Source organism: Syngnathus scovelli, chromosome 9 (assembly GCF_024217435.2).
Source record: "Syngnathus scovelli strain Florida chromosome 9, RoL_Ssco_1.2, whole genome shotgun sequence".
Taxonomy (NCBI): domain Eukaryota; kingdom Metazoa; phylum Chordata; class Actinopteri; order Syngnathiformes; family Syngnathidae; genus Syngnathus; species Syngnathus scovelli.
In genome coordinates, this window is record NC_090855.1 from 361998 (window position 1) to 386641 (window position 24644).

General features: G+C 47.1%; 2 protein-coding genes across 7 annotated transcripts; one reads left to right on the forward strand and one right to left on the reverse strand.

The window, feature by feature from the left end:
* The first annotated feature begins 171 nt into the window (after positions 1-171).
* sh3d21 (SH3 domain containing 21) lies at positions 172-6910 on the forward strand. 3 transcript variants are annotated; one of them, XM_049729998.1, is made up of 17 exons: positions 172-340; positions 481-638; positions 701-758; positions 832-941; positions 1201-1345; positions 1414-1475; positions 1550-1589; positions 2101-2195; positions 2620-2721; positions 2989-3040; positions 4560-4610; positions 4685-4802; positions 5261-5426; positions 5737-5805; positions 5886-6082; positions 6215-6278; positions 6379-6910. In XM_049729998.1, exons 1-17 carry the CDS (start codon positions 337-339, stop codon positions 6409-6411), a joined length of 1524 nt encoding a protein of 507 aa, XP_049585955.1. In that variant the 5' UTR covers positions 172-336; the 3' UTR covers positions 6412-6910. The 3 variants fall into 3 exon arrangements, with proteins under 3 accessions (XP_049585955.1, XP_049585956.1, XP_049585957.1); XM_049729999.1 differs by having other exon boundaries at positions 1201-1291; XM_049730000.1 differs by lacking the exons at positions 1201-1345; positions 1414-1475; positions 1550-1589; positions 2101-2195.
* A 2101-nt stretch (positions 6911-9011) lies between these two features.
* eva1ba (eva-1 homolog Ba (C. elegans)) lies at positions 9012-24378 on the reverse strand. Of its 4 annotated transcripts, XM_049730024.2 has the most exons (5): positions 24141-24378; positions 20945-21080; positions 11160-11305; positions 10147-10229; positions 9012-10011 (listed from the first exon to the last, which is right to left on the reverse strand). In XM_049730024.2, exons 4-5 carry the CDS (start codon positions 10211-10213, stop codon positions 9566-9568), a joined length of 513 nt encoding a protein of 170 aa, XP_049585981.1. In that variant the 5' UTR covers positions 10214-10229; positions 11160-11305; positions 20945-21080; positions 24141-24378; the 3' UTR covers positions 9012-9565. The 4 variants fall into 4 exon arrangements, 3 of the variants coding, with proteins under 3 accessions (XP_049585981.1, XP_049585980.1, XP_049585982.1); XM_049730023.2 differs by lacking the exons at positions 20945-21080; positions 24141-24378 and adding an exon at positions 15737-16009; XM_049730025.2 differs by lacking the exons at positions 11160-11305; positions 20945-21080; positions 24141-24378 and adding an exon at positions 10584-11146.
* Between the last annotated feature and the right edge of the window lie 266 nt (positions 24379-24644).

The following is a 24644-nucleotide window of genomic DNA, read 5'->3' on the forward strand; positions in this document are numbered from 1 at the left end:
GCAACTTTGGCCACCTTCTCCAGAGCTATATGTTGTCAATATTACACGTCTTTGTGAACAAGGTGGTAAACACTTATGACCTGACTCGGCGTCTCAGGAAGCAATATAAACCTGCCTCACCTGTTTTTCTTCAGCCTGTCGCCTACCTCCCTCCCTCCCTCTCTCCCTCCCTTCCTCCTTGCAGCTCTCACTCGACCCACCTTCCTCCTCCGGCGTGCAATGATAAGCCACGGGAAAGGCTGAATGTTAATTTTTGACAAGTAGGAAGGTCGCAGGCAACGACACTAGCAAGTTGCGACTCACACCGGACTAAGAAGACAAAGACGGACGGACACAATGGGTGAGCCTACTACTGCTTCTTTTAGAGACGTACGATTATTTCAGTTTGCTAGGAATCAGGGATCGAGGCGCAATGATTAAGTGCTAAGTTCAAACCAAATCTACAGTCGTGATCTGTCCCGCTTGCCCATCGTGTTATAGAGGTTCTGGTGCTGATCAACTTCGAGGGCACCATGGGGGACGAGATTTCGGTGCGGATGGGAGACGTGGTGAAAAATGTTACAAAGGCCAGTGAGGAAGGTTGGCTGGAGGGCGAGGTCCGAGGGAAGCGAGGCATCTTCCCGGCCAACTTTGTCAAGGTCTGTTCGACGGTGGAGATCTGGGTCCTGGCTATCTGACATGTTTTTTGGGGTATTCATAGGAGGTGCCTGTTTATTTGATGGGGGACAGCAAGAGAGAACCAAGAAGCATCCGAACAAGTATGCATCCAAATCTTCTGTAAATCTGCAGTGCAGTACTTGCTTGCCGTGACTTGGTCTTTCCTCTCTTCAGCCAAGAGGAGGAAACAAGTAAGGACATGCGAGGTGGTGTTTGCCTACAGTCCCTTGAACGACGACGAGCTGCAGCTGGTCGTCGGGGAGACGTTGGAAATCATCAGCGAGGTAAGGTTGCACTCGCTTGGCAGACGCAGACACCCGAGTGAGCTGAACAAATCAATCAATCAGGGGAATGCACTTGACGTTTGCTCAGCTGAGAGTTACCGCTTTGGGTACAGTAGCGTCCTTCGAGTGTTCGGATGCCAGGTCAACAGGGGACAGAGATTCGATCCTGAGGCTACGATGAGACCATTGACGGATGTTTCAGGCTGTTAGACGACTACAGTACGTTTCTGAAGTGTGTGCTGTCCCTTCGACGTGACAGATTGAAGATGGATGGTGGATGGGCATCAAAAACGGCAGAGTGGGGGCGTTTCCGTGCAACTTTGTCAGAGAGATCTTGGTGGCCCCTAAAGGCGAGTCCAGCAACTACTTTTCGAGCCGAGCAGGGCAAAGACCCTCCTGGAATCGTTGAGTTCATGATCATTCTTTTGAAGGACAACGTTTGCGGGAGCTCATACCGAATTTGTCTTCCCAGATGGCAAACACAACGATAGCAAAGCCAGACCGAAGCTAAGCGATGCAGTCTTCAGCAAAGAGGTATAGAACTGCAAGGGAATGTTCGACAAGCCAGTCTGGTCACTCTCGTGATGGTGTTTTGATCCATTTTACAGATATCCCAGAGAGCGACGATACGCAGCAAAGCAAAAACCGGTAGGTTGCGCTAACAATATTTCAATGTAATGTTCAGGTGCTTGCAGGCCTTACTTACATAAGATACACAGTAGCAATAAAGCAGATGAACTGGTCTGTCTATAACCTCACCGGCAGCCATCAAGTGACAGGTGCGACATTTCCGAACTGGATTTGTCACGGGTGAGGTCAGCGATAATCTTGAGTAATACATTTGACGCAGTTTCACTTGTCTGCGTACCGCTTACGTATTTACCTTGAGGCATCGTGGGTTTTCCAGGACTAAGTTCACATGACTTAAAAGTCCTGATTTGAGTTTCGACACACTTGACAACAATAAGACTTTGGCGATTGACGTGTTTTTTTCCATACGGTGACAAAATCAATCTCACTCTGTAATTCTCCGAATTCGGAGAGAATATTTGGAAAGTCAGTGTCGTGAGATGCATCCGTCTACTTGAAGGCAAGTTGTGACCCAATGAGGTTAAGAACCCATTTAACATCGGAAGCAATATTTGTCGTCTTTCCTCAGTGGTGGAGTGTTGTCAAGTTATGTTCAACTACAAGGCCAAAGCAGAAGACGAGCTGGATTTGAAGATTGGGGATGTGGTGGTGATACTGAGAAAGGTTCAAAAACATTTCTCGACTCTTTTGCCAAACATTCGGTTTACCTACAGGTGCCTTTTCTTATTCTTATTCTTGTCAATCCCCTATTTGTCATTTTGTTACGAACCAGCCCAACCGGTCCAACCTCTCTCCAGAATATCACGTGCCGCAAGATGTGAATGAATGTTTGGATGAATGAAGTCATTTCAGAGAAGTCTGAAATAAAGCTAAGCTAAGCTAAGATAAGCTAAGATAAGCTCGATGAAGATGATAGAAGAAGAAAATAAAGAATATTGAAGAGAATTTGAGATGACTTGGATGGTAACTGACGTGGAGGCTTTTGCAATGTTTCCGTTTTGGGAGGGACAATTGCTTTCTTTTTGAGAAAGCCATTCGATGTCCCAAAGGAAGCCAAATGCCATTTTCATCTGCCATTTTCATTCAGGAAACCGAAGATGACGGCTGGTGGGAGGGCGAGCTCAACGGACGCTGCGGATTCTTCCCCGATAACTTTGTCATGGTGATACCGCCGATGGACAGTCTGAAGGTGAGTGAATCAAGAGCTGACATTTACATAAGGCCCTGAAAAAAAAATATCAATTAAAAAGAAATTGCATTCCTTCCTTGTTAGCTTGTTTATAAATATCTAACTCGCTGCCAGGATGCAGTGACTCATGGTTTTCTGTTTTGGGAATTGCTCACCCACCAAAAAGTCCCTCGGTGGAAAGTGTGTGTGTGTAAAAAAGTCAGAGAGAGAACAAGGAGGTGTGTGGTTAACTTGAGGTTTGCTTTCTGTGTGTGCTCTCTTCATCAGGCTGGCAACAACAGCCTACCACCTGCACGCAACATCAAAAAGGAAGTCCCAGGTAGGTTTTTGGAATGCTGACATGATTAAACAGAGCAGCAATGATAAACTTTGATCTCTCAAAGTCATGACAGTGAGTTCTGTGATGGGATTGGAAAAGGTCAAGGGTTAACGGTAGCGGCTGGAACTGTGACGTCTATCTTGTACAACGTATTCCTATTGCGTTACTTGACCTGAGTAAATCAGGGGAAAGTAACAGTTGGTTTAATTTCAGTACATGGTGGTGACTAAAAGCGGATAGGAGCTGCTGTTGGCCACAGCTCACACTCCGAGCCTCACAAGCAGACACCACCAAGACGATAAAAAGCATCGTGATAATCAACATTTGCACCTGAAGGTGCTAGGGCAATGGTTGTTGCTTTTTTAATGGAGACAGTTTTGTTTGGTGGTGGAGTGACGCCACAGTTAGGTTTTTTCCCCCCCCCCAGGAAGTGTCCCAAGGGGCGGGGAGGTGGTGAGTGAGAGGTCACGTGACGTTGTCTGGGAGTCAGTCTTGCAAGGAAACGGGAGGGTGGGGAGGTGAGGAGAAAGGAGGGGGACTTCTCGTCACATTTCTACAAGAGTCACGCTGCTTTGCAAGCGTGTTAGCACACTTGAGAGGAAATGCTGTGAGTACGCCAGGTGGGCTTCCTTTCGCTGCTGCCACGTTGTCCGCCCCGTCGTTTACGTTTCGTGTAAGTGTCGTGGAGGTTTTTGATGAGATTTGGCTTTATATTGGTCTGGATTTGTATCAAACACTGATTGGATTGGAAGCTGAGCTAGGCCACAACTTTTAATTGCTGTTGTGACCCTTGGGAGTGCAATGAATTACAGTTGAGAGCAGTCTTCACCTTTTCAATGTTTGTGTTAAAATTCAGCTTTTGAACTTTGTTTTTGCTTCTGCTTGCGGTGCTCTGTTTAAATGAGTCGGTAAAAACCTTTTTGGAAAGACGGGGGGGGGGGGCATGTGATTGGCTAATATTACTGAATTATTTTTTTCAAGATTTTTCAAGACATGGAAAGTTTCACTGCATGCTTTTAACACGTAGAAACGCCTTCATTGTAGCACTATACATTTGATTTTGTTGCTACTGGAATATTTTCTGAAAAATAGCAAGCTTAAAATTTGAAAGAAGAAAGAGGCAACCGTTTTGGGCCTTTTTAATACATAGGCCCATTTTTCCACAAATTGAAATTTTTTGAAATACTTTCTTTTCAATGAAGTCATTTGAACTGTTTTGGTGGGATTTTTTTCAGAAACCAAAGAAAGCTGACCTTTATCAATTGTAACTCTAAATCGGGAGATTGGGGGGGACAAAAAAAACATTTTTAATTGCATCTATGACTTTTATCCCCAAACAAACAGGAAGAAAGTCGATTCTCTTTTTCCCCCCCACTTGTTGATAAAGTTGAAAAAGTCAATTATTGTGGGGCGGCACGGCGATGCGCTGGTTAGCCCATCGACAAACTGGTTAGCACAGCAGTTTTTATGAGTTTCTGAAAACATTGAATCATGCTTATTTTTCTTTTGAATGTTTCAGAAAAAACTGAGAGCCCAGCCATGGACAAAAGTGCGCCGACAAAAACAAAAGGTATTGACTAACACGCGTCACCCACATCATCGAGTCCAAAGAAAAATGTTTTGACATTTGGTGTTTCTTCGCAGATGAAAAACCCGAGCTGAAGGATTTGCGAAGCAATCCCCCGACCAAAGTCAAGCTTCCGAGTATCAACAAACTCAGCCCGACTCAACTCAAAGACAAAGCCAACAAGGGTTTATCCAAGTGAGCTACTCTTTTCACCTCCCACCTATAAAAAAAAAATCAAATAATTGTCACGCTTCTTAAAAAAGCAAGTAAAGGTCAGAAGGGAAAGTGCCAGGAAGGCTCTTGCTTGGCACCAGGAGGGGAGCCTTAAAAAAATGTTGGTTGCTACGGCGTCCTCGGAAAAGAAGAATGCCAGGATGCCCGACCTTTCGCTGCAAACAGCGGAAAGAAAGTCTAGGATGAGTCAGATGGGGGCAGACCAACCACGCAAGAACGGCTTCCTTCCTGTTTCCTGTGTGAGCGCACAAGCAGAAAAACCAAAACAAAGATGCATTAAAGGGGTTCCTGAAAGTTGCTTCCAAGCGTCTACGTTTGGTACAAAATCATTCGAGCCGCAAAAAACAGACCGTGAAGACCTTCTCGTTTTAACAACTAAGCCTCTGCGCACCATTGTGAAAACAATTTGACTCTTGCAGAGCCAACGGCGCCGAGTCCCAGCACTCGCCAAAATCCCCCGAGGATAAAAACGGAGACCATTTCGACGCGGCGGACCCGGACGGCGACAAGCTGAACCACCCCACAGCCAACCGGGCCAAGCCACCCCAGAGGAGACCGCCCACAGGCGCGGCCACCGGAGTGCAGGTGTATTTAGAAAAAAGAAAAAAAAAAAACGTTGCCAAGCCTCTTCCTCTGAATTCGGAGTCAATGCTCAACCGCGACGTTCATCTGATTAGAACGGCAAAGCCTTACTTTTACTTCGCTACCATTGTGCATATTAGATAAACAGTAGAACCACAAAAAGTAGAGTCAAACCGGTTCAGGTTCAAATGTTTTTGACACAGAATCAAAGCTGTTGCCGTCAGAAAACTTTCTTCCATGTCATGTTTAAGGTCATTCGAAAAACTACATAGCAGGAAATCTTCCAATCAGTGAAACAAAATTTTCTCTCCAGACTGCAAACGACTCTGGACCAGAACTGACCAAGAAGGTCCCAAGTGACAAACTGCCCGGCTTACAAAAGGTGCTATACAAAAGCCGCAACATTTTTTTTTAGAGTGGGCCGAACAGAGAACGTTTTGAATTCTTTTTGGGGGGAATCAGGGTTCAGAGCATCTCAAGCCACCCCCAGCAAAGGTGGACTTCAGACCCAAGAGTCCGCCTCCGCTGCGCCCGGCAGCTCCCCGCTTGCCTGCAGAAGTCCAAAGCGTTGCTCAAAAGGACGAGGTGACGCTGGCGAGTCTGTGGACAGAAGTCAAGGATCTGCGGATGGCTCTGGAGCTTCTGCAGACGCGACACGAGTGAGTGCCGTGTACTCGGGACCAATCGAACCACTTTGGATTTTTTTGTTTTTGTGGTCGACACCGAGGCGATAACCAATCGATGATATTTTCGTCGTCGTCACCTTACGTCTGCTTACTTTGTGTGATCAGACACGACATGAAGGAAGTGAAGGAAGAACTGCAGGACGAGAGAAACAAACGACTGACGCTGCAGGTCAGATGAGCTCAGCTTTTTTTTTCTGCAAGCAGCGCCGGCGTGATTATCATCATCACACAAAACATTTGTGACCCCGTGTGTGTATTTTCCCATGCAGGAAGAAGTACACACATTGAGAAAGAAAAAATAACCACAAAGCACAAGAGGATCACGCAGAATGCCTGAGGGCTGCAAACAAGCTCACGAGCAAGGACTACTTTATCCCTCTTGTTATGTTGCGGGGCAAATTGACCCGTACGGAAACGTGGAAGAGGGTCAAGAAATGATACATTTATTCTGCTGGGCTTACTATTTTTTAATATTACTTTTGTTTAAAATCATCGACAAGAAAAGAACCTGCACTGCGTTATTATTTTGGGGGGCTGATTAGCTGTACGTCGGGTCACATTGATCCATGACCGTTGTCGGTAAGAAACACGATCGTTTTCCACCATTCACACATATTTATCCTGGGTTTCATTTGAAAACAATTACTCGTTTCATGTAAAACGATATGTATGCAGCTGTACAGAGGAGTAGATGTATTTTCTGCATATTGCAACAATTGTGTTCCCTCTTGTACAAAATGTTATTCCCATAATATCCACGAGAGGGCGCCATCGGGCTATTAAACATTACCGTTTGTGTGACTGATGCTTTTGAGGGTGTGATGTGTGCTCAAGTCAAATCAAATCAAAAGGGCTTGGGCGTTTCCATTCTTCCTTTAATTTCCACTACAATCGGGTTGTCAACCAGCGTCAAAGAAAGAAGCCACAAAAGCTCCTTTCACACTACCTGCATGACCCCTTAGAGAGGTTGACTCGAAAGGTTTCCATCCTCGGAAATAGCTACTGTAACATCTCAATACGATGTGAAGTGGAAAGTTGGAACAAGGGCTTTGAAAACACTCACCTGACACTCACTTCTCCCACGATTAAAGCCGGGAATGTTTTTGCTCCGGATCCCTGTTCAGACAGAACAAAAATTCACAAACACATTTTTAGAAAAGTACATATGTAAGTGGAACTCCAAACTTCTTGAATTCAAAACATCACACTATTTTCTGTGTACTTTAGTTTATGCTTGAAATTTGGGGTGGTTAAATACATTTACAATGGGCTTAAAACATGATGCAAAATGTGGAATGGATGTTAATCTGCATAGTGAGAGATCACAAACAGTCGCCGCAAAGTGACAAACGTAGCGTGTGTGTGTGGAGCCACATCTGGCTAACATCTACAAATATCTGCACAACTTCCATGGGAACGAATGTTCTATTTTTAAAACAGAGGCACGCTTCCGCTGGGACGAAGGGGGGGGGGGGGGGGGGGGGGGTGAAAAGGGGTCACGCCATAAATTTCACCAACGGTTTGCAAATATGAAAATGAATGGACTCTGTCTCCCTTTCTCACCACACTGAACATAAGTCGTCTTGTGACAAGGGAAGGAAGATGAATGCGGGGGAGTTTAGAGGGAGAAAAAAAAACCTTGGGAGATAAAAAAAAAAAATAGAAATAATGAAAGAGTGGCTCCGACAGACAAAGGGACTGTTTGTCACAGTGGGACTTCATGGGAATTGACTTCAGGGCCGTTACTGTATGTCAGGGGAGGGCATTGAGGGCGCAACATTGGGATTTAAATGTATGTACACGGCGGAAGGTCCATTTGGATGGAAATAACGTCAAGAGTTTACTATTCAAGCAATACGGGTCGACGGCTCATTTCCTTGTGTTCAATTGGTAGAATGTGTCTGTTGCTACAATTAAGCGAATTGTACTTTGTCGTCACAAACTCTCATTTACATTAGGCTCTTGGGCATTGACAGGTACGCGAAACATTAGAAGAATAAAATCAGACAACGTGGTGAAAGTTGCCTTTGCCTTAGCATTCCAGCTAGCCGTTAGCTTTAAAATGATCACATGCTAACACCGCCAAAAATACTACATTGTTTTATTGCTTAACGTAAGATGAACTCGGACTTAAACTCACATAAAATTTGGTTCGACATCTTGCGTGGTTTCCACATCTGCCTTTCAGCAGTGTCCTCACTATGGCGGCCATTTTTGCTGAAGGCGGCGCTGTGAGAAATGCATTAACAAAACGAACAATAAGTTGCTTAACACAAAAGTTTGAACAAAACAAAACGGCGTTTTTGTTATGACGATACTAACGTCGCATAGTACAAAAATAAATGAGACGTACCTTGGGAAAAACGTATGCGTACACGCGGCCAAGTCAATAAGAGCTAAAACCTGATTAGTCAGTGGAACAACAAGCTGGCTTTCTATTGGCTGATTAAGTTTGACACACGTTTAGTAACTCACTAAACGAGACAAAACTTAAAGAACTAAATGAAACGTACATTTTGATTCTAAAGTTTGACTGCAGATGATATGAAATAAAATAAAGAATAAAATCAACCAAAGGTAGGTCAATCACACCCTGATTGGTCAGCACCAACCAACGCTCGTTTCCCATTGGCTGGCTCAGCTTTCACTGGAGCAACTGCAGCATGTTAAGCAGAACAGTGGTAATTACGTATCAATTCTAAAAAAATGAAACGTCGCTGCACAATACATAACTGTAAAGTGATTTTCCTACAAAAGAATCAAATGGACGCACTTAATAAATGAAGCATGCGTGTTTCCTGTCCTCCATTTTGAAGGAAACGACTTTAATTCTCTGCAATCCCACCATATTAGGCCACTTCCTTTTTAGCAGCCTTGGAAAAACATTAATCTCACACAAGGCTTAAACTTTGTATCGTTGGTCCCACAGATTTTATTAAAAAGATAGGTTTCCATTCAAAATAAGGCACATACGGTGGTACATGGAAAATGATTAAAGATGACGAGGCCAACTTTTTTTTTTTGAAATAAATCCGTTTGCCCCTCGGGCACCATCTGCAAATAATTTGATCTTATCTTTCGTTTCCTTTTCATTCAAACCTTCATTTGACTGCATGTAACACTATCTCGCCCCTCAGTTGAAGCGATACGTTTGTGTTCAGACAATCTCATTTGACTCATTTCCTTTATTGCCATCCAGTGGCTCTTCATCGTAGACACGGCGGAAACTTCACTGTGTGCGTAATCATCTCGATTCATCACAGAAAGGGCTCCCCACAAAGCTCATTATTACACACATTTTGTGAATAGTACATCACCGTGTGGCCATTTCATGTCGTCAAGCACCGTATTTCAAGTGTCCTCAGCTCCATTCATTCTGCATTGTTTAGTCAACATGGATTCATTAGTCTGTAACAAGACACTTGCAGCCTTCAAGTCTTAGCGGCTTGCCGTCTGTTAGTAGTAATGCACTCTCCCGACGGTGCCCGTCCCCGATCCCAAGATGTCGGGCTGTCCGTTCCTCCAGATTTCCCGTATGATGCGCTCGCGCTCCTCCAGCCGCTGCGCCCTCTCCAGCTCCTCGGCTGAGGTGAACACGTTCAGCGTCCCGTCCGAGTGGTTGCTGTGGGTCCCGGCGGGGATCTCCGTGGTGACCGTGGAGGCGGCGAGCAAAGGGGACGGCGCTTCCACGTCGTCCCTCTCGTCGTCGTCTTCCTCGTCGTCGCTTTCCTGGTCCTCGTCGTCCCGCGCTGTTTTTTTCTCCAGCGTCGACGAGGCGGCCGCGGAGGCGGCGGTTCGGATGCGAGGCTTGCAGGAGATGCGGATGACCAGCAAGCAGAGAGTCAGAACCAGGCCGAAGCACACGCCGAGCACAAAGTACAGGCCGAAGCTCTCCGGGTTGGCTGAAAAAGAGTTGAAAGACAGAATGTTAGCTTGGGCGGTACAGTTAGTACGTGAGCTACACTCAAGACTCAAAGGTGTTTGTCGAGGCTCGAGAAAAAAATGGCTGCAATATTGCCTCGAAAAATGCAACTGACCCTTTATGTGCGCGTAAGCAGCGATACTGTTACTCAGGAGATCCATTTCCTTTTTCTTCACGTCCATGGTGGCGTCTTGAAAGCTACAGAACAGATAGACAACACACACGGTCGGTCGGTCGGTCGGTCGGTCGGACTTTTCAACGGCACGGCGAGACGACGGTCGACGCGGAACATTCCGTGACAAAGCCACGCGGAAGCCTTCGTGTGCCTGCGGGTGGGCAAGATGACGCCTACGAGGGTCAAACAAAAGCTCCACTGTGAGCGTTTTGGCTCCATGTAATGCATGAGCCACATGGCGCAGCCACGCACCAACCCTCGAATGCAGGTTAAGGGTTAGTTTGCAGAGGACTTCCTCCGAGCCGATGAAATGCGCAGAAACATATACCAGGTTTCCAGGTTACAAACGTTACGTAATCAACTCGTTTGAATCTTACCGTTTAATATTTACGGATCGGTCCGGTACAAATATTGACTGGAATTATGACGACAAAACGGCAGTTTGACAGAGGGCTTGTATTGTCGACTTTAATCTCCTCTGCCTTAAAGCCGCTTCCTAAAATTCCACTTCCTCGGTCCGATGACATCATAATGAAAATAAGATGAAAACGGGAGGTGGTTGCAATTCTCCTGGCTCATGTTAGCACCAACTTGTGGCCGGCGGTGAAAAAAAAAATAAAAAACATACGATGACGCAGCGCACATGGCGTCCCGCTTTAACCTAAGTTGAACCACATGGCACCCAACCTTGCATAGGTAACACGCGTGGCTGAAAAACTGCACGGACGGCACGTTTATGTCTACGTTTACCTCCAAATTTCACCTGCTCACGACCTCGGCGAAAGATTTCTACGCTGATGTCAATGCCAAATGTGATGCGTGTCTTATTTGACTCATTTGGTGGGGGTTGTTCGGGGTCAGGGGGGTCCAAGCATCGAATCCACATATGTAGACCACATGTCATGTTGCTGGTGAGAGCAGGGTGGTAAACAGAAGACAGATGAAGCACTCACCACTAAATCAAAGGAGCAAGCCGTCTTCAGTGGCAGCTCATGGTGTCCGGAGATGGGAACAGATATGCCAATCCTTCTTTTGTGCCTCGACGCTGGAGCCGGTTTGTGATCTTTGGTCCTCAGGCTACACAGTTCATTTGGTAACCCTGAGGCAAGAGCAAACACACACACACACACACACACACACACACACACACACACACACACACACACATAGTCGTCAAGCCGCATTAGATCCAGAGTCGCTGACGCGGCCGCAGTGCAAACAGTAGGCAGACTGCAGCGTTCACGTTTCCCAGTGACTCCGTGGCAAAAAAAAATCTGTCCAGGGTCGAACGAGATGTGAATGAGGCCCACTGGGATTCCGATCGTGCTTCTGTCTTTGTCTTCAAATTTAAAATGGATTCATCCTCGTCTCAATGAGGCGAGGAATCATTTCCAAACAGTAAAGGAAGTCAAAGAGTTTAACAACCTGTCACATTTGGAACGCCAAATATTCCAGTGACAGGCTGTTCAACTTGGCAGCGGCCGAAACACTTCAACGGTAATACCAACGACCTTGATTATGACTAACGGGAGTTTAGGACCCTTGCTGGGAGTGCACGAGTGCCATTTCAAAGAAAAAATACCATCTGATGAAGGTTTACCGATCTGAGCCCGACTGCAATAAAAGACACCAACTTTATCGAGCTGGTTTTTCAATTAAAGTTCCTTCTCCGGCGCCCCCTAGGGAGCAAAAACGCCTCGCTACTAATCCACCCTCCATTATGCAAAAGCAGACCAAGAAACGCATGATGAAACTGAGATCATCATGGGGGGGGGGGGGGGGGGGGGGACTTTATCATTGCTTTTGTTTCAAGGGTAATAAAGTCAACGACTGCAGAATTGTTCAAGGTCAACGTTAAGGGTTTGGCTGGAACGGCCGCAACTTGTCAAGACTCCGAGGCGGTAAAAGACCACAGGGGATCCCTTTCCAAGGCATCTCATTACTAATCACACCACCGTGTTGTTTTGTTGTGTTTTGCTTTTTACTGCCAGGCTAAATTATGAACAGAACCGATCCTCCCCAATCTGGATTTACGGTCCCGCGTGCGTGCCAAGTTTGCTTCGCTATTACAAACACTGGCCGCTTTACAACAATCCCGTCGTTAGAAGCGCAGTAAAGCCTTTAGCGCGCTCTCCGTAGCCTGCATTGTTGCGGAATGCTGAGTGCTGCAAAAAAAAAGAAAAACTCTTGTTGTCTTTTGGGAAGAACGCAACAGTGGGCTCTTTCACGCAGAAATCCTGCAGTCGTGACGTTTTACACGGAATTCGGCCAAAGTGGGGACCTTGCCTTAACTGCAGTGATGTCGGCCTCCAAAGGTTTGTGGTTGGTGGTTGGACTGGAGGCTCCCAAGCCATTAATATCCACTCCTATTTTGGGTTCCCGCAGGCTTATCAGTTTGTTTTTTCTGAGCTAAATATCCTAAAGTGGAACACGCAAGCGTCCCTTTTCCTGTCAGTGTTGCTGACGACCCAAATAAAAAGAATAGCCTTACGTTTGATCAGAGTTCAACTCGCAAAAAGACATCGCTTAACTTCCACAAAATGTTTTGTTTACACCCCAGGAAAAAAAGAGGAAGCGCTATTTTTATCCGGGTATTGTTTGCTATCAAGGATGGTCAGGCTGAGCCATCCATATTTTTGTGAGCATGCTAAAACAACAACAACGGCTCTGTCATCCAGGACGACTTCAGCCTCCTAAGCTGAGACGGATGATTTATCCAAGGCCTCCTCAAATGCGTCGAAGCAATGAAGAAGTTGTAACTCCTTTGGAATTCATGTCGGGAGTCAAAACGCTTGAGACGCGTGCACTCGTGAAATTAGATCAACGGTGTCCGTGTTATTTCTTCATTTTAATAGCACAGAGAACCACCATCAATACTTTTGGCATCTGGAATTTCCATACGGCCGCGACAGCGCTTTCTGCGCTTTGCTAAAAACCGCAAAGCCGACTATAAATAGACTTTAATTAGTCAAAAGCGACATGAAAATTTACAACATCCTCGTTCATTAAAAAGTCCCCGCTTTGATTCCACGGCAGCCGCAGAAGGAAAACTCGGGATTATAATTGCTACGTGTTAAGTTTTAAAGCTCGACATGTCCATCCGTCCAGTTGTCATTTTCATTCCAGACAGCGATGGACAATTGCAAGATTTTAATAAAGCTAACACGCATGATGATTCTGTAAAATCAAGTTTCCACTCCAGGCCATGCAAGGCCTTCCAGGCTGTTGCATTTGGATGCGGGACAGGCATGTGGTTGACCCCGACCCAAACCAGACCTAGGTCACGGCAGACTTTCAAACAATCTCATACGTACTTTGATTTAGTGACAGAGAGCTAACCTTTGGCTAAACATTTGGAAACAAGCGCATCCATGTTCTTAAGCGTACCATCGCACGGAGATAAGGATGGCATACACAAAACAAATCCCAAATGCGTACGGTGGAATCGCTCAAGTCAAACACCAAAGGGGGCAATTTGGAATTCAACCACCAAAAGGCGAATGACACTCTAAACTGGTTGCCAGTCAATCACAGGGCACATCTCGAGACACTTTCCAAATGGACCTTCCGGGTTTCACTAGAGAAATTGTCATCACATGCAATACAATGAGGACGGTGTGTATCTGTGTTTCCATTCATAAGCTTTGTTTGTTTTCCCAGCTGCAAAAGTTGCTGTTAAAAACTTGAGTGGGTGCGAATCGAAGGCCGCGTGTTTGCTCAGCTCTCGGACTTTGACACCGTTCCACTCCAAGCCGTCGCTCACGTTCGATGTGTGATCGAAAAAGAACACGTTGCGCATTATTTGGGGGAAAAAAAAAAAAAAAAGAGTAAACGTGGATGTGCGCCAGCCTTGAAACATTTCCATAAAACATAGCCTTGTAAAATCAAGACGCCAGCGTGACGCCAGTTTCTTTCAGAGTCCCAAATCAATTTCTTCGCGTCGTGGGGGAGGGAGGGGGCAACCACAGAGCAGCGCTTGTCCCCCGTGTTCTGCGAGCCCTGGCAGGTAATGGGAGGGTAATGGAGATACGCGATGGCGCTGGGGGTTAGGGCAAGTGCTTAATGGCGCCCAGATGTTCTCCTGATACGAAGCAGAGCCAGCGTCCGTGCTTTCGTATGGAAATCGCAAGCGGGCTCATTTGATAAATGTTTGCACGTGCAAAAACGGGCGCAAACTGGTCAATTCAGCGAGCAAGTGGCGGATTGCCCCAAATCCTGGCACGCCTTTTGAGACTTTCTGCACGTTGCGATGCACGTTCCTGATGAGCGTCGGGCTCGGGATCATCGAGCGCTGATCTCATCCGTTACATCGATCTCGGACGCCGCCCGACACGCTGTATCAATTAAAGGGCCGCCGCCGCCGCCTATTGGCCTGTGACACGCAACACGTGTTTGCATTTTTCTGTGCCGTCTCCTTGAGGGTCAGACGCATTTTCCACTGAAAAACAACTTTGATTGGACACAATACTGGGAAAAGGGCCATTTTGAAAGGCGCTGTCCATTTCGTCACAACATTAAGAATGCCAAGCCATGTCATTTGATACAGGAAACCGCTGAGGGCACCAAATGATGTTGCTGGATTCAGGGATGAGACAAACATTTCCACGTTGCTTGACTCACTTTTGGACGTAAAATGAGAAAATACTTCTGAAATTGCATATGATGGAGGCAAGAGCCCCATTTCATAAATCAGTCAGAACTGACTGGACATGCTCGCTCCCATTACTTAGTAATTCAAATCATCAGCATCCCGTCTTGACCTGGCAGAACTTTCTGACTGACTTTCAACAAGCATCCCTGATCGGTACACGAGCTAAACAAAAAAGGAGCGGCGCTAACAAGCATCCTCGGGACAAACAAAGACAAGACTGATGGATGGCTTGGCGGGGCTTCGGATTGATTGAATAGCTCGGGGGGGGGGGGGGGTCGCACAGGAGTCAACGGAGGGGCTCACCCAAACACGCCTTGACGCTTGTCCTATGTTATCAGCTCAGTTATCTGATTGACTGGCGGAGCTCCAGCATTAAATGAAATATTCGCCTCAGAAAAGGCTTGATGTCTGTGATTTGCAGTTTGTAAAAAAAAAAAAAAAAAGGATGGCAGGCAGCGGACCTCCCGCCCGCACAGCATCGGAGTCGGTTTTCATGGCTTTGGCGCCACTTTGTTTGCATTCCAAGTGACAAGTCATCATTCACCACAATGAGCAGCGCGCAGCTGCGCAGGAAAAGCCGTACCCGGCCAGCCCAGCGTAAAACGCTGCCTCAGCACGTGTGCTCACAACACAAACTTGGCGATGACCGGACGGACGGACGGACGGCCGGCCGGCCGGCCAGCGGTTGACTCGGTCGGCCCTGCACGCTCAGCGCAAATCATCAAAGGTGAGGCAGGATTCTAGAGACAAGCACCTTTTGTTAGCTACTATCTAAACAAAAAGGAGGGGGAGCATTCAAGTCAAGAATGTTTTGTTTATGTTGGAAATTTCCATACGATACTCCAAGCGACAGTTTTATGGAGGAGCAAAAGTACTCACCGGCGTGTCCAGCTAAATCACGTCCAAGTCAAACGCTCCAGAGAGCTTCAGGAACGACATGGTTGCCTCCGAAACATCACAAGCAAGCAGCAAGCAGCCCTGAGCCTTTCCCTGCTGGCTGGCTTTGCCGCTGTGCTTCAAATCGTCAAGATCGCATGTGCGTGTGTGTGTGTGAGTCTGGGAAGAGGTGGTAACTTCCTCCCCAACTTGGAGGCTGACTAACAAGACTTCTCTCTCCTCCTCTCTCCTGGCTCGGAGTGCACCGGAGCAGGGAAAGCTGTCATACTATCCCCCCCTACGTTGGACTCCGGCAGGGGGGGGAAAAAAAGGAACAGCCTAAAATGGTCAAGCAAATCAGAGAGGGGGGGGGTGGCATAGTTTGATGGAGGATATTTGGTGTATTAGGAAGAAAGCAACAAGCTGAGGCGTGTAATGAATGATTAACAAATATCGAGTGACCAAACAGCAAACACATGGTCCATTGATTGAATGGGGAGTGGAAAAACTTGCCAAACGCTGTATGTTATGTTTTCTGTGACTTCCATCAGGCGTGTCCCAATACTTTTGCCCATCACCCGTTTGTCTGTCGGAAAAGCTCTTGAAAGTCAAGGTATGAATGGTGCTAATTATTTCGAATGATTTTGCCTGAACTGTCTGACAGTTTGGCTGAAGCGAGCTCGCCGTTTGACACGATGTGCAAAATGAAGGCACCGACGACAAAGCGTTGACACGGACGGACGGGAGTGGGATGTGCTACACGCTTCACTTTGCGCCATCTCAGCTGTAAATGGGACAAACTTGTATCGAGGCCACATGCTTGAGGATGTCGAAAAAGAGTTGCTGAGAACCTTTTCGGTTTGGCTAATTGGCAGCGTAGGATGGAAAATGCGCTTCAAACGGCTTGTGTGTGAAATTCAACGAGCAAATAAATCTTTTTTCACAGTCTCCGTTAAACGTAACAGTGGTGTTGATTTCAAAGCCATCTCTTTGAATACAAAGTAATACACATCTTACAAAAAGAACTTTTGATGCTTGACAACATTTACATCTACTTGGGTTAAAGTAGAATAAAAGTCACATTCCCGCTCTTTCTACAAATGACGACCATAAACGTCCTTGGCAGTGAACGAGTTAAGTATTGCATTCGTTGTATGGCTTTGTTTTTGGGATGTTGATACTACTGTTGGACTCTTCCAAATAGTAAAACTATAGCACGGTGAGTCATTCTGTGATCAGTAGCGCGATGGTCCCTGAGGCAGATTTATCACCGAGGTCGAGCCGAAGGAGGGCGGATATGCAACAGAGAAGAAAGAAAGGAAGTTCCCGCCAAGAAGAGGAGGTGAGAAGGAATCTTCACAAGTAACGAGAGCGCTCTAATTACAGGGAACTTTTCCACACAAAAGAGAAGCAGCTTGCCGTTTAGCCTTTGCCCCGATAAGTGGCGGCGGCGGCGGCGCGGCGTACAGGAAGGAGCCCACCAATGCGGCGGAGGCTCCCTCCGCAGGTGGGAGATTTAAACAAGATACGAGAAACAAAAGGCAGCCGCCTTGATATTTGCCGGGCTTTGCGCCGCTCGCCCGCACCTTTTCCAAACACGCAGCTTTGCTTGATAATCTCAACCCGAGGGAGTGACGAAAGCCCCGACAAAAGGTGGCCGTAGATGAGATGATTGAGAGGAAATGAAAGGCAATGCTCGGGAGGGGGATCAAATTCACGTCCGTGCATGGGTGATGAGAAGGTGAGGAAAGGCCGATCCCGTCGGCCGCCAAGCAGAAACATACGGATGGATGGATGGATGGATGGATGGATGGATGGATGGATGGATGGATGGATGGATGGATGGATGGATGGATGGATGGATGGATGGATGGATGGATGGATGGATGGATGGATGGATGGATGGATGGATGGATGGATGGATGGATGGATGGATGGATGGATGGATGGATGGATGGATTCAGAGTCATTAGACATCAAAGCAACTGTTTTGCCATCTCGCACAAATAGCCAAAGATCTTTCAGCAGCTCCCGTTTTGCATCAACCTTTCAAATGGCATCGAAAGAACCTTGAGCGCTCATGTTGGCTGAGCGTGAAATGAAAGTGGCATGCTTGGAACGCTTGAATGCAGAGAATATTACAGGGCTGCCACCGCCGCTAACACTTGCACTGGCTCCATTTGGGAGCAAGACACCAGCCAAGGGCCAGACTAGCAATTATGCACGCCTCCCACAAGCTGCGACGACTTTTGTTTGTGCGAGCCCAGCGAAACTCACTCGGAAGGCGGTGGCTGAAAGCGGCGGCTGAAAGCGGCGGCTGAAAGCGGCGGCTGAAAGCGGCGGCTGCCGAGCGTCCTTTCGCTTTTAGCCGGCACATTTCCACTTTGGCCGCAGACGGCGAGTCCTTTGTCGGTTTCTGACACTCGTCCAACGGTCTAATTGAAAACACAAACACGAGGACAATTGATCATCCAAAGGGCCGGCCACAGATATTTGGAGAGGATTAAACAAAGAATTCAGGGCTTCGCACCAGAACCTTGTGGCACACCGCACATGCTAAAAATCAACATGCGTTGAAGCTTTTCAGGGGTTTACACTTGAACATTTGGCGATAGAAAGTTACTTTGGATAAGGGTTGAGGCCCTCCCGTTAATGACACTCCCGCTCAAAACCATTTTGTACAATTAATGAAGTACACCGCAAACATATCATTTTAGCCTCAACTTGTTCACTGCCAGCAGACTTCCTCAGATGGCCAGCCCAGCTGTTTCAGTTCAATTCCACTGTTTTTCGAGCTTGTAACATTCTCCACTAATTCATCAGGAGTAGAACAAGGGATGGTTTTGCCGAGAAACACTCGTTTCTGCAGAGCAAAGTTTTTTTTATTTTTTGTAAAAAGACAAACAAGATGGAGTCTAATTTGAATAGCACAGAGTTGTCACGACACAGCCGAGAACGCCGGCTCGCGCCTTTGTGGCTTGTTTCACGGATCTCGTGTTCTCATCCCAATCTTCACGGCTTTAATCGTCATCTATCGCCACGTTTTTTCACTGTAAGGAGTCACTTGTTAGAAGGCGACATTCATTCCGCCTCGTGGCTCGGGCCTGCCCGCGAGCTATTTTCTGCCAAATGTTTGCTTGCCGAGAGCATCCGGTGACCGTTTTTATCTGGCTGAACAAAAGGTGGTTTTTCCCCCAGTCCACGTCGGGGTTAACTAAGTGCATGGGTTCGAAACCCAAAGAACCTTAGCGTAGAGCCTGGGTCTTGTGTCGTTCCCTCCTGCAATCAGCATAAACGCATCCAGACGGAGAGAAAGGAGCATCCACACACCCTCCCACGCACTTGCGCTAAAAATACAAGCTGGTATTTATGAGCGCTGAGAGACAAATTCACGCAAACTGGAGCCTTCGACACAACACAACTCAGACAAATGGGCCTGTTTTCGCCTTTGCCTCCAACGACATGAGCGAGCGGATTTAATAGCACGCTCGCTCGCACGCACAGCAGCCGATGCCGAGCCGAGCCGAGCCCCGGTTGCCGGTCGGCACCGGGCGAGCGAGCGAGCGCGTGTCAAAATGCAGGTTTTACCTGACAGCGCATTCCCCCGGAGGACAGGACCTGACAGGCCGGCGGGAGAGCCAAAGGAACCAGATGTGAGTTTCAGGCGTGTAAAACACAACATTTGGGGGGGGAACGAAGGAATGGGACCTTGACTGTCAAAAGCCATTAACCCGTCTCGGCAGAATCCAGCACCAGCAATGAGGTCATGAAACACTCATACCCTGCTGATATCAGGACTAGTCCAATTGATTCATATGAAACGTGATGGTCGTTGAAATGTCACATGAGGTTGACTGAACACAAAAACAGCACACATCATAAATGTGAGGCTTTTGTGTTGACTTCTTCCAGTGAGCGAGCCAGGCAGGCAGGCAGGCGGGCAGGCAGGCGGGCGGGCAGGCGGGCGGGCGGGCGGGCAGGCAGGCAGGCAGGCAGGCAGGCATCTGCTTTCTGCCCCCCTGAAGCTTAAGCCCCCCATGTAATGGTTCAACACTTGTGAACTTCCTGTCGCCACCCTGCCAACTTGTTCCTTTCCCTGCCTCCCTCCCTCCCTCCCTCCCTTCTCCCGCCGCTGCTTGGGAATTGTTGACTCACGGTCGAGTGAAACAACACTTCAGGGTCGGGAGATGTCCATCATCTGCACGGCGGCGACTGCAGCGCCCCCAGCCCAGGCCGGCCCGGCCCGGAACAAACCCCTGCGGTTGTGGTCGACAGGCGTCCGCACTTGGGACAACAAACTGGCCAAACCGGGGCTAGCGGAGACACTATTGGCATTTGCAAAGGTCAAAGTGTTGACCTTATTGAGTATTACGTAAATGAAAACCGACTGGAAAGAGCCCATGTCGCCAACCTGGAGACGACTTGGTGAATTGATGGCAACTGGATGTCTCCCCCACATGGAATGGAGGCTAGCTCGGTTGCCAGGGAGCTGCGGGGAAATACAAACATTTGTTTTTTCCAAAAGCAAGACCTCCGAACAAGCCCTTGCTCAGACTAATTCGGTCCGCTACGTCTCCTGGAGACTCGCCGGCTTGACAGGGATTTGACGTACCCAGAAACTTGTCGGAGACTTTTTCCATGTCTCAACCAGAGACATCGTGGAGGCTAATTCTAGCCGCTACGTCTCCTAGAGACGAGCCGGGTTGACAGGGAGTTGCGCTGACCAGAGAGAGACCTTTTTGAGAGTTTTTCAAGTCTCTAGGTCTCGGGGATTGGGGCGACATCTCCGCCAGGTCTCTGAGACCTGCTAATGACCAAAAAGACATTGCAGAAACATGCTTTCGCTTTCAAAAAGACGTCAAAGTCAAGAATGTGACCGAATCTGCTTTGCCGGGCTGCGTGTCCCTTCAAACACTTGACTTCTGTCACCGTCTCCACCTTTTCCTGGTTCAAAGGCGTTCACGGGATGGGGGGATAGGGGGCAAGAACTAACTCGCAGGAGACAGACGCATCGCATCCTTTCCAGAATATGGCGGGCTAACGTTTCCCCTGGGCGCCATTACAATGGAAAGCTCCTGTGACGGTGATTCATTGGATGCGTTTGGATTTGAGCATGTTAGCGGCAGGTAGAGCTTGCCATTCACGTCAACTACGAATTCTGCTCGAACGGAGAAAGACTGTTATGAAAGCCGACGTGTGGATTTTACTCACTTGAGGAATTGGTGAGACCCGATGCCGTGAAGTGTTTAACGTCGACTTGGAGATTCTATCGTTGCAGCTGTGGCGGGATCGGTCCCACACGGGGGACGTCTTTCTGGATCCCAAGGCCTGAAACTCGACGCAGGTGCTTGAAATGAGAAATGAAATTCGACAATCGGAAATGGCATCGAGCTAGTTCAAATTGCACACTGGGAAGTATGACACAATTTAATGTAGCGTTCAAAAGTGATGGGAAAACACCCCAAAATGAAGTGAAGTGAAGTGAAATGAATCGGTTCTCACTTTTGCTTGCGTTTAAAATCCAGAAAAAACAATTTAGTACGTTCAAACTCATTTGCTACCATTGACGAGCCTAGGTGACCTAACCTTACTGACGCTCAACCTCCAGTAGATGGCAGTGAAGCACCATTTCCGATACAGATCAGCCAAGAAGAAAAGCGTTGACGCAAATGCTCAACTTTTCTTGGGCGTCAGCTTTAAAAAATGCTAACGACCAAACCCATTGTCCTTTTTGCATTCTTAGGTCCGAGCGACTCACGGTTCTGTCACCCAGCAGACGATCCAGAAATAGTTTGGCACAGCCACTGATGTTTACGCTGGCGTCTTCGTGAACAAGTTGACGCGAGGACGTAGCCGAGGAGAAAACAAACCGGCGAAGGATCCCAAAGTCTTGGGTTGAATGTGGGCAATGACATGTGCAAGTGTGTATGGAGAACAATAAACATGAGCAGCATGTTCAAGGCTAAACACAGAGGACACTTTGGATTCAGCTGCATAAACATTGCTTGCACGCACGCCATCTTCCAAGACCTTCAAGCCAGAACCGTAGCGACGTTTAGCAGTGTCTGACGTTTTTTCAAGGCCCAAACGGCTCTTTGCTGTCTGAACTCAATTAAAACAGGGAATCATATTCAGACGTCTGAAACGACTTCTTTATCCGTGTTGTTTCAGCACGCAAGGCCGTGCGTCACTTCCAGCGAAAAGAAAAGCACTAGACGGTTGCATTTTCCCCTCAGTCATTATCTGGAGGGAAAGGCTAGGCTGCAATTTGGAACGCGCAAACTGGCTACGCTACGCGTTGCTGTTAAGCCTCACTGTCAAAGCCCATTCTTTTCTTATTCTCCGAGCTGTACATTTTGCGCCGTGACTGATAGCGGAGTGTGAATGCAGGCGGCGCAATTTGAATTCAACAGCTGCGGAAAGTAAACAAAGCGTATCTGAAGTATGCCGGTATCGCAACCGCCTTACAACATCTATTAGCTTTCCTTATCGGCTCAGATTGGATCCAACCAGAGAGTCCCTCCTTCGAAAAAATACTGGACGACTAAACATTCAAATATAAATAAGGATGCGTGGTATCGTTAAAGAGTTAACACCACACGGGCGATAACTCAAACAGTTGACACACAGGCTGATGTCCTTCCCACACCAAAATGGATTTGGCCTTTGTGAGGACCTGATTTTCAAAGATAAGTTTTCCTGTTCTCCATCTCCCGTTTTGATCGTAAAAAAAAAAAAAAAAAGCGTAAGAAAGAACAGCCTGACGACAAAATAAAGTGGTGTCGCTCAAAAGTAGAAGAAAATATGGCCTGACAAGCTTCCAGTATGCTTTTCTGGTCAACGCTCCCCCACACACAAATATGAAGCAGCTAACCCAAGCAGAAACCCAAATGGGACGGCGCCCAAGCCCCAACCCGGAGGAATTCACGTTAAGCAGTAGTTTGGGCCAGACGTGTAGAATCTTGGCACCACCGGGGGGGTGGGGGGGGACTCACGGTTGGCTTCGAGTAAGTACAGTAAGTGGCACTCCACCCAGGCCAGCCACAAGAATGAAAGCCCACATGGGGTGTTTGTCGCCCTTGCGCCTACCAGCCTGGCGCTCAGGCAGCTTTTAATGAGCACGTCTCGAGTGCCAGGGGAGGAATGCAAAAATAGACATTTCAGTCTGGATTGCAGGTCGGCGCTTGTCGCCGCGTCTCGCTCGTCTCGTTATTATTACAACAGAGCGTAAACGGCAATTCAATCACGGCTGGCGCATCAAAGTCCGGAAGGGAAACGGCGGGCGACCGCAAATTGCAGGAGACAACCTGAAACGGGAGATTAGAAGGGACGTGGAAATGCGCCTTGATTAGGGTCGAAAATATTTACTGCAGCAGCAGAGCAGGTCGCCCACAGCAAAGAGCATTTGATCGCCATCGGCAGATACCGAGCGGATGGATTGTTTTTGCTAACTCGGATTTATTTAGCGGCGCGATAAATGTCAAAGTTGCTTTGTGTACTCAGGGTTCGAGCGTATTTCATATGACTGATTAGTCTTTGTACAATTGACACACCGTTTCAATGCTGACATGATCAACATGAAGCAAAAACATCGTCTCAAACATTGTTCTTGTCAGAAAGGTTGACATTCATTACAACCGAGCGCAAGATTACAGTCGCATCTAAACTGTCTGCTGCCTGCCTGCCTGCCTGCCGGTTTCCTCGGCCGAGCCTTCCACCCCCAAGGATGAACTTGTTCGATTTGAAACAAAATCTCCCCAAAGATAGACGTGGGGTTTTCCCACATGGTTGGAATTTGTTTTTTTACGACACCACATCCGCAAATGTTCCTTTCATCCAGATGAGACCTCTTAAGTTGAAGGCTGCCGAGGTTCTGTGATTTGGAATTTGATTTCTTGGGAAACAAAGTCAAGTTCAATTAAACCACACTTTTTAAGATTTGGGATACATCTGTTCAGTACAATGCATTGCATGGCAAATAAAATAGAAAGAAAACCATTTGAGCAGTTTGTAAAGACTACAACTAAAAGGTACTGAAGCGGTGATTATTTTATACACCGCTAGGGGGGGGGGCACACTTTGAAAATCACTCATCTTTCGGCGGGGGTGGGATCCTTAAAAAAAAATATATATATACGTATATATATATTTTTTATCACCTTCTTGGGGTTTCTTCACTCAAAACAGCCGTTTTAGAGGTTACACTAAACGTATCTTTTCCAAACAAATTCCTTACAGCAAAGACAACAGAAAACAGTAATGAACTCTCCAGAAGAACCATTGCAACCTTTTTTTTTTTTGTTTGTTTTTTGCTAGTCAGCTGTGGAAGAGCTTCTACATGCAAGGAGTCTATTTCCAATTCCCCCCACCCCTCTTTCTCCCTCGTGGAAACCTCCCCCGTCCGTACCTGCAACGCCAGCCTTCAATTCACTCTTTTGCAGCCACTATAGTCGCCAAAAGTTAGCTGAAAAATGCATCTTTCTTTTTCTTCTTGGGCAAAGGCTCTTGTGTTGAATCCTCACAGGGTTTTTTTCCCTCTTTGCAAAGAAGCTTTCCAAACATTTGACTAACAAACATTTTGCTCATTTGTAGATCTAACATGAGCATCACACGATCGAAACAACTTGACAAGTGTCAAACGTCATTGGACAAAAGTCATGGGAAATCCGGTGACTTTTCAAAATAAAATGATGTTCAGACTTGGGTAATAAATGAAGCGGAATGCAACAAGTTTTCTTTTATATTTGGTGACCCGCTGAACCGAGTTCTGTTCAAGATTTCTTCCTTGAGTTTTTCCATGAATTTGCTTCGAATTGATTGCCCATGTGGGGTTCGCTTGGTTTTCTTTCCTTTATGATCGAGGATCTGCTTCATGTGTAGAGAGCCTTGAGATGAAATCCAATGAATTGGT